At 34.0% G+C, this 16,054-nt stretch overlaps 4 protein-coding genes and 1 long non-coding RNA gene across 7 annotated transcripts; 1 reads left to right on the top strand and 4 right to left on the bottom strand.

Moving 5' to 3' along the window:
* Positions 1-495: 495 nt before the first annotated feature.
* Positions 496-1,979, bottom strand: LOC103860484 (basic leucine zipper 23). Of its 2 annotated transcripts, none has more exons than XM_009138087.3 (3): positions 1,723-1,979; positions 912-1,652; positions 496-816 (listed from the first exon to the last, which is right to left on the bottom strand). In XM_009138087.3, the coding sequence occupies exons 2-3, from the start codon at positions 1,600-1,602 to the stop codon at positions 788-790; spliced, it is 720 nt and encodes a 239-aa protein (XP_009136335.1). In that variant the 5' UTR covers positions 1,603-1,652; positions 1,723-1,979; the 3' UTR covers positions 496-787. The 2 variants fall into 2 exon arrangements, with proteins under 2 accessions (XP_009136335.1, XP_009136337.1); XM_009138089.3 differs by having other exon boundaries at positions 912-1,661; positions 1,723-1,953.
* A 6,649-nt stretch (positions 1,980-8,628) lies between these two features.
* LOC103860482 (ubiquitin-conjugating enzyme E2 29) lies at positions 8,629-9,777 on the bottom strand. Its single transcript, XM_009138086.3, has 4 exons — positions 9,564-9,777; positions 9,310-9,437; positions 9,090-9,194; positions 8,629-8,981 (listed from the first exon to the last, which is right to left on the bottom strand). Exons 1-4 carry the CDS (start codon positions 9,631-9,633, stop codon positions 8,838-8,840), a joined length of 447 nt encoding a protein of 148 aa, XP_009136334.1. The 5' UTR covers positions 9,634-9,777; the 3' UTR covers positions 8,629-8,837.
* A 252-nt stretch (positions 9,778-10,029) lies between these two features.
* On the top strand, positions 10,030-11,671 carry LOC103860480. Its single transcript, XR_631369.3, has 3 exons — positions 10,030-10,926; positions 11,145-11,226; positions 11,395-11,671. It is a non-coding gene; the product is annotated as an uncharacterized LOC103860480 (long non-coding RNA).
* Positions 11,272-13,684, bottom strand: LOC103860481 (rac-like GTP-binding protein ARAC3). Of its 2 annotated transcripts, none has more exons than XM_009138085.3 (7): positions 12,539-13,684; positions 12,291-12,378; positions 12,084-12,193; positions 11,954-12,017; positions 11,784-11,878; positions 11,677-11,699; positions 11,272-11,565 (listed from the first exon to the last, which is right to left on the bottom strand). In XM_009138085.3, the coding sequence occupies exons 1-7, from the start codon at positions 12,635-12,637 to the stop codon at positions 11,529-11,531; spliced, it is 516 nt and encodes a 171-aa protein (XP_009136333.1). In that variant the 5' UTR covers positions 12,638-13,684; the 3' UTR covers positions 11,272-11,528. The 2 variants fall into 2 exon arrangements, with proteins under 2 accessions (XP_009136333.1, XP_009136330.1); XM_009138082.3 differs by having other exon boundaries at positions 11,280-11,565; positions 11,677-11,742; positions 11,814-11,878.
* A 235-nt stretch (positions 13,685-13,919) lies between these two features.
* On the bottom strand, positions 13,920-15,984 carry LOC103860479 (rac-like GTP-binding protein ARAC3). Its single transcript, XM_009138080.3, has 7 exons — positions 15,532-15,984; positions 14,936-15,023; positions 14,733-14,842; positions 14,584-14,647; positions 14,451-14,515; positions 14,308-14,373; positions 13,920-14,231 (listed from the first exon to the last, which is right to left on the bottom strand). Exons 1-7 carry the CDS (start codon positions 15,937-15,939, stop codon positions 14,133-14,135), a joined length of 900 nt encoding a protein of 299 aa, XP_009136328.2. The 5' UTR covers positions 15,940-15,984; the 3' UTR covers positions 13,920-14,132.
* Between the last annotated feature and the right edge of the window lie 70 nt (positions 15,985-16,054).

The raw sequence follows: 16,054 nt of genomic DNA, 5'->3' as shown, positions 1-16,054 counted from the left end.
GACAGAAGGCTGATGGTCTGGGACCTGAACAGGTACACTCACCTTTTTTGCAGAACTCTAAATATGGACTTTTTTATTCTGAAGATTGCTCAACGTTGAGTAAGAAGAGCAGCTTGAGATAGAGTTAGATGCTGTTGAAGACGGTCCACCAGAGTTACTCTTCTCTCATGTAGGCCACAAGGCTAAGATATCAGATTTTGCTTGGAACGAAAAGGAGCCTTGGGTCATTGCAAATGTAGCAGAAGACGACAGTCTTCAGGTCTGGCAAATGACGGAAAACATCTATCGAGACCAAGATGAAGCTGAGAACGATGAGGATATCAAACAAGGATAAACTACATAACAGCAACGAAATTAGGAAATGATCTGGTCTCTCCGTTACTTTACTTGTAAGTGAAGTTTGAGTTCCTGTGTTACTACTGAACATACAATAGTAAGCAAGAGGATTCAAGAATCATTATAATTTTTGTTCCAGTTTCCGCATCTCTACAAGACTGATCAAAATAATCGTCCCCAAATGCAATATTGAACATCTTCCATCAAAGCTTCAAGAACGAAGCTATTAAAGTACATAATTCGAATTTAATATAAACAAGTCTTACTTCTAGCTTCAACAAAGAAATGCAATTACATAAGAAACACAAAAAGAGAGATTCAAAAAATGAAAAATAGCACAAAAGGACCCGAGACAAGCTGGTGATGCAGTTCAACTCTACTACTTATTGGAAGATAATTTAACTACAGCCTTGTGAAAATGGAGAGCAGCCACATTACCGGTGGTGATACTTCAAACTGCTTTAGCTGCAAAAGTCCCACCTGTTGCAAAAAAACAAGAGCAAACACCATGAGTTCACAAACTAACTAAATCCACACAAAACAAAAGCTCAAAAGACATGATGACAGAGTCTCACGTTTTCTCTTATTACCAACCCCGGATGCATTGACACCGAACGTTCCATTTCCATTACTACACCCAGCTAAATCCTGATCACCACCCAAGCACTGAAGCTGGTCAAACTCACAACCATTCATCCCTTGCCCATTCATCAACGCACCTTCTCCACCATCCCCATCCTGAAAGCAGTACAAGCTGTTGTCAACACCGCACGGCACATTATTGCAAGGCTGCATCGTATACGAGTTGGGAACCACGCGTTTCTGATAAGGGAAAGCACCAATCTCTCCTTCGATCCTCCCTCTAATATCCACAAGCAAACACTTGAGCCTCGTAACCTCAGCCTCCAAGGCAGCTTGGCCTTGCAGCCTCTTCATCAGCTGACTATTCACAGCCCTGAGCCTGATGACTTCATCCTCCAAGGAAGCAGCTTTAGCCTTCTTCTTCTCTCTGTACTTTCTAACGGCTTCCCTGTTCCCCAAGGGCGTCTTCTTGCTCTTGCTCCCTGAAGACTCCGAGGTGTCGTCGGCCTGAGCGGGGAGGATCTTGGTGTGGACGTGGAGACAGGTGTGAGTATGTGTGTTCTCTGGTCCAGGAGGGTTGCAAGTGTGGGTGTGGGTACAAGCGTGAGAGTCCCGGAGAAGCTCGTCGAAGAAAGAGTCCATCGAGGAGCTGCTTAGTGGAAACTCAACCTCGCCGTCGTCCATTGTTACAGGAACCGAACAAAGACTCGAGCTTTTGTCGATCGAGTAAAGACCTGATGCAATTGAGATCCGATTATGGATTTGGAATCATCGGGTGATACTGAATTGGGAGAAAGTTCGTACCTTTATGACCCTAGAAGCTCGGAAACAGGTGAATTGGGTCACGAGAAGTGGAGGAGAATCGGCGGCGAATCGGGGAGAGGAGTTTAAAGAGAGAAAGAGGGGAGAATTAGAAAAGGAAAACCTAGAGAGGAGACGGAGACAATGATGATAACAGATGGCTTTATTTCCATGGCGGAGAGACATGGACGTACCAAAAGAGATTTCGATTTCCAGAGATTCCTTATTTTTTTTAAGTAATAGCAGTCAACAATGTTTTTTCTTACTGTATATTGGTGAATGGTTAAATTTTACATTCATACCGAAATTAAAACAATTTGTGTGTTGAATTCGACTACCATAAACATAAATAAACACAATTTGAAATGACATCAAATAGCTCTATAGTCTACAAAAGTCAAGATAATGATGCTGTTTTTTTAAGCTGATTTATTATAACGTTACAATTATGAAAGTTATTACATAGACGATTTAACAACCGGCAATACTACCTACCTTATAATCTACAAAAGTCAAGATAATTATGCTGCTTTTTTAAATCTCCTATTCTTTTAAACTATTAACAAGTAAACAAATAGGATTGTACATATTTTTTTTGTTGCAATGATCAATAAATTTAAAATTTCATCAAAAAAAGTCAAGATAATGTTTAAAAAAGTTGTTAGGCCATGGTTGCCTTTTAATGATTATTGCTTATGCGGATACCTAAATCAACTTTTTAATGTCAAGTTTTTAACATTTAAACTAATTTTTCAATAAATAAAAAATTCTATAATTTTTTCTCACCCAAAATCGATTTGCCGACTAGTTGTCACACATATACCATTTCCTACCGATATATTAAACAAAATTAATGATTTTTAAAATATTACATTAAAAAAATTCATATTATTGAATAAATATAATATATCTTAAAATTTAAGAAGATACTGATAAATATGCATAATATCTTCATAAAATTTAACAAAATATTCATAAATGTGTATTAAAAATATATTATGAAATCTATATCTAAGAAAATCTTCAAGACTATATATTTATTATAATTTACTGAATTTTAATTATATATATATATATATATTTAGTAAGATATTCTTGAATATGTATAATATTTTCTTAAAGTTCTAGGAAGACCTTCTTCAATTTGATTTTTGAATTTTATAAGAATATTACACATATTAAATATGCATATATGTAAAATTGAAGAAGATGTCATACACATTTAGAAAGACTTTCCTAAATATACATATAAACTATATTTAAAAGGTTTTAATTACACGTTTATGAAGATTTTTCTGAATTCAAAAAATAAATTTATAAATTCAAGAAGGTATCATCAATATTCAAGAATTTTTCCTAGCCCAAATTTTTTGCAGGAAATATTTTTCAAAAATAAATTGAATTTTTATTTAAAAAATATTTCGAAAATAATTTTAAAATAAAGTATTTCGAATTTATTATTTTAAATTTTTCAATATTTATTTGTTTTTATATACTAATAAATATCTTAGTTAATGTATAAATTAAAATATAGATATCATTTAACCCTTTAATGAAATTTAAATTGGTTATTTTGATTTTTGGGATCTATAGGGAACTGGATATTTAGAAAATTTACCCTTAAACAATTATTAGTGTCAAATTAAGGATAAAACCACCAGTTTAATTAACTCTTTTATTTCTATTATTATTTTGATGCATAATTTTACAATTTATGCTCATATTATATAAGACAGTGTAATATATCCGTTGGACTAATGTATTAATTACTTTTCCATTTTTTAGTAATTTTTCATTTTTCTAAACTTATATTTTAATATCATATTGCATCATTAAATAATTGTATCTTTAAAAAAAGTAATAATTGTGTCTTTTCTTTCATTGTGTTTACCATCGAGGAAGAAATTGTTTAGATATCTGAACTATCTTTCAACAAATCATAACACTCAACATGCAACGGATCTCACTGTTTAGTATATTTAGAGTAAATGAAATAAGTGAAAAAAAATTTCATCTGATTTTCTCTAATTTCAACAAATAAGATAGTGAGTGTAGAAAATCAGTTTTACCCGTTTACTCTAAAAGTGAAAATACAAATAAAAAAATAAAGTAAAATTTTCCACAACTCGAATGAAATAAAGAAATTTACCTAACGATACTATTTTTCTTCAATCTTATTTCCACTTTTGTTTTCCACCTTTTAACTCCATTATACAACCAAAACATGTGTGGAGTTTGCAAAAGGTTCTCAGTTCTCACTACAATTTTTGTATAACAATTTAAAAAATATAAGAATTATCTAAAATGATTTAGTTTGTCAAATTAATAACAAAAAGCAATATAAATATTTATCACAAAAACATATCATACTAATTATAACCATTAGTCCTGTTTGTAGAGCAAGAATTGTATTCTTTTTTAGTCAAAAAAAGAATTGTATTCTTTGCATGATATATTCTTGATCAAATTCTTTAAACTTGAATTGAAATTGAATGAAAACACTAATCAATTGCTCAATCATTGAAATCATTTTCACCATGTCAGTGACTTCCGTGAAACGACTTAATGCTTCAACAGTTCCTGACACGACAAAAAGAAAGCACAACATTGTAGAATTTTCATCGTTAATTTCAGACCATCAGATTTTACACTATAAAATAACATATATTTTGATTCCATCAAAAGTTAGATAAATAGATCCCCAGTCACCATCGACTATATTTCCCTTTTTCCTTTTCTTTAAAAATTATATTAACATGTGTGATGTGAACCAGTGATCGTGAAAGAAGTAGCTTTGTCAAAAAAAGCTTTATCTAAAATAACCCTTAGATTTGATTCTAGGTTCTTGATCTGTGGTCTCTGGTTAGTGGAAAATTATCTTATTCGATAGTTTTCCATTAGCTTTTTGCTATGTTCTGTGGACGGTGGACCGTGACCAGGATTGCTCCAATTTCTTACGCTCTGAAATTGTTTGTAACATCGGCTCTACCAGTAAAATATCTAGATTTTTTTTAAAGTAATACTAGTTTAAAACCTGTCACAAATTAAACTCAAGTACATATATGATCTTAAGATTCTCAAAATTCGAAACTAGATACACTACTTACTTTTGGCTACACCAGGGTTCATAACAATTCTCTGCTTATATAACGTAACTATGAATATAATCAGAACCAAATCTGATATTAGCAGATAATCAAATTTGCGTTTGAGATCGCTGATGTGTTTAAAGTTTTAGGCACCAATTTTTGTTTTTTTTAACAAACTCGTATTTGTTCATATCAATAGAAGAACGTGCTGGGTTTGTAAAAACTTATGTCCAATTCTACATTGTCCGATTAGTACAACATCGTCCACTATGGGTTTCAGAAATCAGCCTACATGGATTTACTTTTGGTTTCTTTCCAAAACTAAAAGTTTCGTACTAATTAAAGTTATACACGCATCAGGGTAAGCCTGTTCAGAAGCAAACCCGTATGGATTTATTTTTAGTTTCTTTCACAAAGAGCCTATACTAATTAGAGCTTGACACTTCTTTATATGTTAGACTTTATCTTGTCTAATTTCTGATGTGGGACTTAAATTGACATCTCTAAGAAGGAAACAAGTCAATTCCTTGTGAATGAATGGATCATCTCCTGAAAATAAATGTTGATGTTGCATGCATATTTGAGTACCTTGGCGTTTGGGAAAAGAAAATACCATCTTGAGGGATATACGTACAACACGTTGACACTGAAACCGATACTTAAGGCTGAGTTACCATGCACCAAGAATATAGTTTGATGTCGTGGAGAAAGTTCCATGTATCTGCCCAAGAAAAGGAAACTGACATGAGGATTGTGGAGTCTCTTGTAGATTATATGTGGCACAAGTAATAAGAGGAAACTTGCCTTTTGAGAAGATGGTGTGGCACCAATAAAAAAGGTTGGATCTCCGTAGAATAAAGAAAATTTGGAGGCATAAAAGTAGAATGAACCTAATGAAAATTAGGTAAACCGAAATAAAGAGAGTAAGAGAACATGCAAGAAGACTAGGTTTATGATTTTGGTGTATGAGTTATCTTGTGCGAGACGATTGCTGTGTAGGGTATTTTTGGATAATTAAGAATAAGTCAGTAATGGTGAATCACAAGTGTGTTGTCATATAAAACTGATTGAACATATCTTGTAAGATTGTTCATGTAACTGCTAATAGAAAATCATCGTTGGTGATATTGATTCGAGTCACAATCTTTCATTTTACCACTGCTCTAGGTTTTACAGCCATGGGGTGGACTAGACTCGGCACTGTGGAAATTCATCCAAGATAATTGAAAGATACTTTTGAAATATATAGTTTTTGCGCACTTTCTAATATAGACAATGATATCTGAACGTGTAAAACATATAAAACCGCAAAACTTATCATGAATACTGCAACACATACGAGCTCTGATCTATTATTTCTGTTATAAAAAAGAACTAGATGATAACCCGCGCGCATGCGCGGAGTTAGTTCTTATAACAATGTTTGTTTATGAAATTGTTTTAATATTTTGCAGCACTACAATCTTTATCCAGTATAAAATGACGAATACAAATGTTGGTCTCTTAAATATATCATCGTTGTTGAAGATTTTACGTATTACATCTCATTTTAATTTTTTTTAAGACTTCATATACACAAAAAAAAAATTAAGTTTTGCAGCTGACACAAATCACCAAAACTAAATATGCAACATCGATTGTATAATGACGAAAGAGGATTAGGTTTTCTGCTCTCGAATTGTTTACTATTGACTCTCCATAAGTGATTTCACTTTCTACTTCTATAGAATTGTGTTTTCATTATTGTCTTTGTTTTATTGATATGAGTTAAGTTTCTTTTTAACTTCTTTTATGAATCCGGTGAATTACATAAGTGTCAACTAAAAAAAAATGGACATCTGTAAAAATTAGTTTCACTTCATATATATATCTAAGAATCAAAATTTTGAAAAAAAATCACCTGCAAACTATATTAACAGGTTAGTGTTCAAATCTAATATATCAAGCTGTTGTAAAATATACGTGTAGACTCGAAATATAAATGTATGTCTAGTATATATTCACCATCTCGGTCTAAAAATTATCTAATTAAAACAACAAAAGTTTTACTTACTTCACCAGTTCGGGTAATATCAGGATATCTGAAAATAACCAAACATAAGTATACTTAAAAATTTCTAGTTTATTTCTCTCATTTTATTCAAAATATTTATATTAATGATGCTTATTGCTCAAAATTAGATATTATACATATAATTATGGACAAAATTATTTGTTACTCACTTAAAAAACATATCATGCTCTTGTTTCTTGCATTGACAAAAGTTGAATCTAAAATTTCAAAACAACAACTAAACTAGTGTTTTTCTATTTTTAAAGTTTTATCTCCAAACCTATTAATAGTTTAATCTTTTAAAAATTAGAAAACCAATTAGGCTAAAATATATTTTAAATAAAAAAAACTTAAACAATGAATAATTTATTTACTTTTTCTTCAAAATTTAAATATCCGAACCCGATCCAAAATATCCAAACCCAAACATAAAATACCGAACCCGACTCGAAGTGTAGAAATACCTGAACAAGTTCTATAACTTTATACAGAAATATCCGATACAACCCCGAACTGTATCCGAACACTCACCCCTATGATTTATTATCATTTGTATCTTATTTGAACTAAAAAAATTAAATTATTGATCACAAAATTTTCAATGAAAAAATCTAATTTTTTTTATTGTATGCTTAATGTGATTGTTTAATTTCTTTTAATATTATAAAAGTAATAAAAAAAAGAGAGATGTTAGAATTTTTTATATCAAATATTTATTATTCATAATAATTAATTGTCATATATATGTTAACTGTATTAGGTAATTCTGTAGCTTTTATTTAAGGAAAGAAAAAATATTCTTTTGTACACTATTAATTAATTTGATAGTTAGTTTAATGCAAAGCATATTATATGTTTATATGGACCAACTTATTTTTCTAACAATTCTAAAAATCATTCTTGTGATGACACGTGACTACGAAAATATATTGTAATGCTCCAAGATTTAATATATGGGGGGATGAGATTGCTCAACCACCAAGAAGCAAATAATCAAATTCAGCTTGAATGCCATTAAACTAATACAAAAAATAGAGGCATGAATCAAAATCGATATCAAATATAGTCAGAAAATATCCTAGGATAGCACTAAAAAAGACTTTTGTCAGAAATATAGATTCTAAGGCAACCTCAACGCATGTTTATTAGATAGATATCTGAACCTTTTAAATAGTAAAATAAATGAATGTGTGAGAAAAAGGTAGAGAGAAGGGAAGGAATGGTCCTCTGCCTAGGATCTCAACAAAAAAAAACTTACATACTGTCTGTATATCTGTTATTCTATGATTGGCTTAGCTCTTTTGGAGATTTATATTTTATTTATTAATTAAGTTGTAATAAAATTATAGATCTTAGATACTTGTCGCAATATACTCACCGTTAAGAATGCTCTAAGAATTAAAATGACCAAAATATTTTATTAAAAAGACAAATATACATTTATACCGGAACCCTAGGGTTAACTAATCCAAACCTTAGGGTTTAGAGTTAAGTGGCGGAATTTGGGATTAAGTTTTAAAATTTTATAAAATTAAAAATAATTATTAAAAATAAAAATTTGAAAATAGTTTCAAAAAGTATTTCGAATTACAAAAAAAAATTTCAAAAAAAAATTATAAAAAAATTTGAATTTGAAAACATATAATCTGAAACTATAAAACTTATTTATTTATTTATTTGTATTTATATATCTATGGTATTAAAGTCTTTTTTACCTATTAAATGAAACATTTTGATTATTTTTCTCCTTGTAATCTATTTTTATGATAAAAACTTGAAAATGATCTATTTAGAAGAATTGCCCATGTAGTAGTGACACTAATTAATTTTAAAACAAAGCAAGGAGAAATAGAGACCGCCAATAATATTCTACTTTATTGTTTTATAATAAGACCAAACGCAAAAGAAGAAGAAAAAGGACAAGTTGTAGACATTTTGCATAAGAATGAAGAAAGGTTAACTTGGAGTCTTGAGTTTTATTGCGACGCATACTTCTGGGTCCAGCTTCGAGCCGTGGCTTCATACCTGACCCTATCGGTCTTGTAAATGTTAGCTATCTCTGGAACCAGAGGATCGTCAGGGTTTGGGTCTGTAAGAAGAGAGCAAACAGAAAGAAGCACCTGCAATACCAAATATGTTGAGTAACTTGTGCTATCTATGCAATGGAGCCAAAATCATCTTGGTATATAATCTTAAAAATGATTTAATTTAAATGATTTCAAACAAACCTTAGAGATTGTAAGGGCAGGGCTCCATTGGTCTTTGAGAATGTCCAAACATATGCTTCCATTGCTGTTGACGTTCGGGTGAAAGACTTTGGTTTTGAATACAACCTGAAATCATCAACCAAAAACATAACAACAACAATCCAATCATGATGGTTTTTGTTTTGAGCCCTAGGGAAGAGACTATTTATAGAGTTGCGTATTGTTGAAGTTATATATACACCTTGGGAGGTTTAAAAGGATAATCTTTAGTGAAATTGATATCGACAAGGAAAACACCACCCGTGTATGGACTTTCGATCGGACCAATTATCGTAGCTTGCCAGTGAAACATATCTTCTCCTATTGGACCTGAATATCAAAAACAAAGGAGACAGAGAGACAAAAAATCAAATCTCCTATTGGATCATTACTTTGGTGCATGGCTTATAGTGTTACGTGCACTAGATATCTACGATGAAAAGTTCTTCTCTTTACCGGCACTGCATAATACAGGAGGGTCTCTCTGCAACTCCCTTAGCTCTTTCAATATCCGTTTCGTTGCCATCGTGTTTGTTTGATTCAAAGGAAATCAAAAACTAAACCTAATCCTTATATATATGATGATAAATATAAAAAGTTTAAATAAAATCCGAAAAGGAAATAAGAGTAAATATAAATTTTAAGTAATTTACCAAAATCACGAAAGGGAATAGAATGAACGAGTGGCCTGTTTTTAAAGCGTGAGCCGTAAGCCTCTTGCTGATTCTCTGAATGGTCTTACACGTGTTTAAGCAATATGGCCGCCAGCTTTGTCCCATAACGGTAATGGAGAAAGAATCATTCTTTGGTTCTGATTCTGAAAGAGAAGACTTGCCTTGAAGTGAATGATCTTTGCATGCTTGATGCAATGTACTATACTACTATATATATATTGAACGGTCTTTAAATGAGTCATGTTAAATTTCTCCAGAAAGAATCTGAGAATACGAATTTTTAACATAGAGAATCGTTATTACAATATCCTTTGGTATTGTCTTCTTGTTCATGTTCATTGGACCAGGAAAATGAACTGTTACCAACTTGCAAATCAAAGTCGTTTACGAGTACACAAAAGCAAGTAGTGTGAAAGAGAAGGCTCTTGGTCTCTTCTTGCGACCATCTCTTCTTCTTACACACCACCTAGCTTGGGAAAACCTTTAGAGCAGGATTATCGCGGTCTTTAAGGGGGGGGGGGGAGTTTAGTGTTTTTAGGATTAAAAATAAAAGATAAATATGTAATTAAGGTGAAAACGTCCCTTAAATGGAACATTGAAGAGGCGTCTCTTCTTAACACGTGTCACGCATTGATGGCATTTCTCTCCCGAGACGAAACCAAACCTTTCGTTTGGTCATTCATCGTCGACTCCGCTTCTCTCTCTCGTGCTCTCTCTCTCTTGCGTCGAGTCGACGGAATCAAGCGGTGTTCTCTCGTCGACGGAATCAATCGGCGGCGCTGTCGGTGTACTCGTCGTATCTCACCCTCTTCTCGACGGAATCAAGCGGAATCAATCGCTGATCACTCGACGACTCCGCGTCTCTCTCTCTCACCTCGACTGACACCTCGTCTCTCTCCCTCTCCTCGACGAGAACCCTTCTCTCTCCCTCTCCTCGACGATGCCGCGTCTCAATCTCTCTCCGCCTTGACTCGAATCGAAAGGTAATCATTTGTTCTTGTGTTCTTCTTTCATGCATGTCTTTGATTAGGCTGCTTCTTGTTCTGATCTCATGTTTGATTTGTTTTGTCGGTTTGATTCTGTTTCGCGGTGGCTCTCTACGACGGCGACGGAGCTCTCTGCGGTGGCTCTCCTCTGATCAAAAGGTAAAGTTTCTGATTCATGTTTTTGAACAAATGATGTCTGAGATTGTGGTTCTTCTGTAACGATATTGATTGGTTTGTTCAGTTCGATACCGTATGTAGATTGATTGGTTTGTTGTGTTGGATTAATTGTGATATGCTTGGTGGTAGTTTATTAATTTAGATTTTGTTTCAGTCTGTTGATAAAAACTTTTGTTTCTGTGTTTGCCGTTGTGAGATAGAGAGGATCAAAGACGTTTTTTGTTGCTTGGAAAGAGACACGGGGAAGGTTCATCGATCAAAGGACTTCAATTTCAAAACAAGGTTAGTGTACGTTTATGGTTGAATAGAGTTGCATAGAGTTTAATAGAGTAGAATTGAGTTAGCGTCTGTGAAAGAAAATATAAATTCATGTAGTTACAGTTTTAGCGTGCAAAGAACGAATACAAACTCGAAGTTTCAGTACTTAACAAATGTGTTTTCATTTTTTAGGACTACAAACAACCGATTCTAAACAAGGATTAGTCAACTGTTGATTCGTGTTTCTTCTTCTCCCAATCACAATATAGAACAGCCTTTCTGAGATTTTTTGTTTTTCTTGTTCTTGTTTTTGGGTAGCTCGAGAACTACTTTGATGGCCACATCAAAGACAGCTTTAACATTCTGTATAATTGTTGACCAAAAAAAAAAAACATTCTGTATAATTGAACGAGTTCTCCCGTCAGCAAGATTCTGAAAGAAAACTATAAAAATGATGTTGAATTTTGTAGTTACCTGTTGTGTCTTTGCACTGCATTCTGTATAAGCAAAAGCTCCAACAAGCTTCATTAGTTCTACACCCTACCATGAATAAAGGAAGCATATAAGAAGAAGAAACTTACTTCAAAGAAAACGATGATGAGGAGAGTTACATGAGAAGTAGATATAGGCACAGCTCCAGGGTGCTCAAGCAAGTACTCCTTATCATCTCGAAGATCTGAAAAAGCATCCATTAGTCAGAACTCTCTTTTATCTTTTAACAGATAATAAATGAAATAAAAACAGAACCAACCAAGCTTTGTCCCAACAAGGAATATGGGAACACCAGGAGCATGATGTCTGAGTTCCGGAACCCACTGAGAAAAAAACATATTGTATCAAAATGACTTAGATAATATCTCAGAATATGATTTATATCTAACCTTTTTAGCAACATTTTCAAAGCTAGCTTTGCTGACGAGAGAGAATGCGAGCAAAAAGACATCAGGAAGATGATAGTTCAATCGTCTTAGTCGATTATAGTCAGCTTGTCCTATATTGGTATTTAAGGCAAAGCATTAACACAGAAAGTTTAAAGACAAAGAGACTCGAGAACAAAAGAAAGGTTTCAAAGTTATACTATAACTTGCCTGCAGTGTCCCACACCCCCAAGTTGATGGAGTTCCCATCGACAATCACATTAGCGCTGATAATATCAAATACAGTTGGCACATAATCCTGTCACCACAACATTCCACAAAAACAATTGAGTATGTTATGGAAGCAGACAATCTCAATCCTATAGATCACCAAAGTAACATCAGTGAGACAAATGTCCTCCTAACTTTCTAATGATCGGTAAAACGAAGTTTTGGGATTAACCAAAAAGTGAACTCACGGTGGGGAAAGTGTTGCTAGTGTAGGAAATGAGTAGACAGGTCTTGCCGGTGGCGCCATCACCGACGGTGACACACTTTATAAACCTTGGATCACTCATCTTTTGGCCGTTGACTTCAGACCCTACTTTTGATTTGAGCAGTGGATTTTTTGTAAAGGGAGAGAGAGAGACTAGGATGTCGATTCTCTGACTTGGATTCTTGTTACATTTTATTTTCCTATTTGTTCTTGGGTTGACTTTTCTTGAGACCCCTCTACTATTGAATTCCACCTTCTATTCCCCAAACTTTTGATTTGTCATTTAACCTCCCAGTCCTGAAAATTTTATAAGTAAACTGTAGAAGCCGGTAAACCGGACTGATGTAAACGATATAATAAAAGCGAAGTTAAGGAAATAGACGAAGGCCATCCACCCAAGCCCAAGCCCACGCCTCTCGCAACAGTTTCGAAATAGACGAAGGACCTTTGGTTCGGAGTGGAACGTTGAGCAGCTTTCTCCGCAAATTTCTCTCTTGTTGACTCGTACTGATCCATTTCGAACAGATAAACTTTGTGTTGTTTTTAAACGAACTACATGTTGAGCTTGGTCCAAAAAAAATAATTCTTATCGGGCCCTCGGCCCTCGGACCAAGCCGGGCCGGGCCGGGCGGCAGCGGCGCGTGCGTGGGGAGCCTTCTCCTCTCTCAAGCTGTTTAACTCATGATATCATGGGATCATATATAAACACCTCAAATTTGCTTCTCCTGGCCGATGTGGGACTTTCCCCACTTCACCATTTCATTTATTTAGCATTTCTGATGGCCCAGATCCATATAATTTGCTATTCACATTTTAATAAAGCCCATTGGCTTTATTGTTCCAACATAAACTACCTATACTATTCAATTGGAATTAATTCCACAAAATACAAATCAATGAAATTTGTTTATCACGTTTAGTTTACTAAAACATGATTAACTAATTGAATTTTCCTAAAATGTGATTAATTGTATTTTGTGCCACATCTTCCCTTGCAGTCATCTTACTCCTTTGATGATTCAAAACCTCCTTAGTCGTATCCAAAATTTTGGATCTTTGGCCTCGAGATCACAGGTTAGAGCAGAAGCAACAGTTGAGGTTGAAGAGATGCCCATTTTAGTGCATCCTTTTGCCCCACTAGATCGTAGAATTTTTAACATAAAGAATCGTTAATAGAGTATCCTTTGTTCCTGTCTAGAGTCCATGTTCATTGGACCATGAAAATGAGCTTACCAACTAGCAAATCAAAATCGTTGCAAAGCAAGTAGTGTGGAAGAAAAGGCTTTGGTCTCTTCCCGCAACCATCTCTCGTTACAACACCACCGAGCCTGTGCGTAAACACTTAGGAAGAATAATTTCCAATGGAATCGAAGCAAATGTAAACACTTAGGAATAATTTAAAGATACAGAGTGCACACAAAGATACAACCCCAAAGTTTAAATACTTGACCAATGATGAGTTCTGCTTTTAGGACTACAAACAACAGATTCTTGTTTATTTAATGGAAATAAGAGAAAATGGGCACTCGGAAACAATGATTAGCTAACTGTTGATTCGTGTTTATTCTTTTCTCCAATCACAATATGGAACAGCCTTTCTGAGATGTACTAATGTTGTTGTTATTGGGTGGCTCGAGAACTACTTTGATGGCCTCGTCAAAGACAGCTTTAACATTCTGTATGAATGAAGAAGATATCTCATCAGCAAGATTTTAAAAGAGAATAATAAAAATTATGATGAATTTGACGTACCAGTTGTGTCTTTGAACTGCATTCTATATAAGCAGAAGCTCCAACAAGCCTCTTTAGTTCTTCACCCTATAATGAATAAGGGAAGCTAAGAAGCAGAAACTTCCTTATAAAAAGATCAGCGAGAAGACGATGACGAAAGTTACCTGAGCAGTAGATATAGGAACAGCTTCAGGGTGCTCAAGAAAGTACTGCTTATCATCTCGAGCATCTAAAAGAGAACCTGTTAATCTCTTTGAAGGATAACAGATGAAAAAAAAAGGTTAAAAAATAACCAACCGAGCTTTGTTCCAACAAGTACGATGGGAACATCAGGAGCATGATGTCTGAGTTCAGGAACCCACTGCGGAATCATAAGCAAAACATCAAACTTATTGTATTAAAAAATGCCTAGATAAATACCAAAGAACTGATGATTAATATTTAACCTTTTTAGCAACATTTTCATAGCTCGCTTTGTTAACAAGAGAGAATGCGAGCAAGAAGACATCAGTACATGGATAGCTTAATGGTCTTAGTCTGTTGTAGTCATCTTGTCCTGTGTTGTTTCAACAAGGCAGAACATAAACACAGAAAGCTTGACAAAGAGACAAAAGAAGAAAAAAAAATAGATATCAAAGCTATAACTCGCCTGCAGTGTCAAACAATTCCAAGTTGATGGTGCTCCCATCGACAATCACATGGGCGCAGACATTATCAAAAACATTTGACACATCACCCTGTCACCACAACATTCCATCAGTCAGAGTCTACATAAAGGGTAAATGGGCAGAAAAAAAAAGCGAGAGGGACAAACAAAAATAAATCTAGCGTTAATACTTAATATTGTCTCTTGTGTTTTGGAGAGGGAAAAAATTTCTTTACTTTTTCTGGTTTTAAGCTGAAAGTCAGCAAAAAATCTGATTAGTAATTTAAACCTAATTATGTTACGAAACAGACAAAAACTGTAAGACCCAAAGAGTTTTTTTTTTTTTTTTTTTTTGACCCAAAGAGTTTACTGTAAGACTATGTAATGAAGCAGACAATCTCAATCCTACAGATCACTAAAGTATCAAACACAGAGAGAAATGTCCTCCTAACCTTCTAATGATCCGTAAAACGGAGTTGTGGGATTACGCAAAACCAACCAGATAAAAATATCAACTTTACGTCTACACAACAAATTCAATGATCAGCTCATCGTTTTACCCAACGATTTTATTGGATCACAGAAAAAAGTGAACTTACGGTGGGGAAAGTGTTTCTAGTGTAGGAAATGAGTAGACAAGTCTTGCCGACGGCGCCGTCACCGACGATGACACACTTTAACCTTGAAGCACTCATCTTCTCGCCGTTGACTTTAAACCCTCCTTTTGATTTGGGCAGAGAGAGAGAGAGAGAGAGAGAGAGAGAGATGCTCTTTAGGCAGCTAGGAGACAAAAGAACAGCAGCTGAAAGTCTGAAACTCAAAAGTCTCTGGCAGACTTTTCGACTCTCTGACTTCTTGTTCCATTTCAGCATCTCCAACCCATAGCTATTTTCACTTCTATAATTATTTTGAGGTGAAATTGTTTCAACCCATCTATAATAGAGAAGAAATAGAATTCCTCTATTTTTTACTATACATTTAGAGATTGCTATTTTAAAGGAATACATTGGAGCATATCTCAACTCTATTATAGAGTTCCTCTATTTTAGAGGTAAAAATAGCAAAATACATTGGAGATGGTCACCTTTGTTTCTGCTCTATATTTACTTATATTTTTTTGTC

This window comes from Brassica rapa, chromosome A03, assembly GCF_000309985.2.
Source record: "Brassica rapa cultivar Chiifu-401-42 chromosome A03, CAAS_Brap_v3.01, whole genome shotgun sequence".
Lineage (NCBI taxonomy): Eukaryota > Viridiplantae > Streptophyta > Magnoliopsida > Brassicales > Brassicaceae > Brassica > Brassica rapa.
The sequence above is the reverse complement of the archived record's forward strand: the minus strand, read 5'-3'. Positions and strand labels throughout refer to the sequence as shown.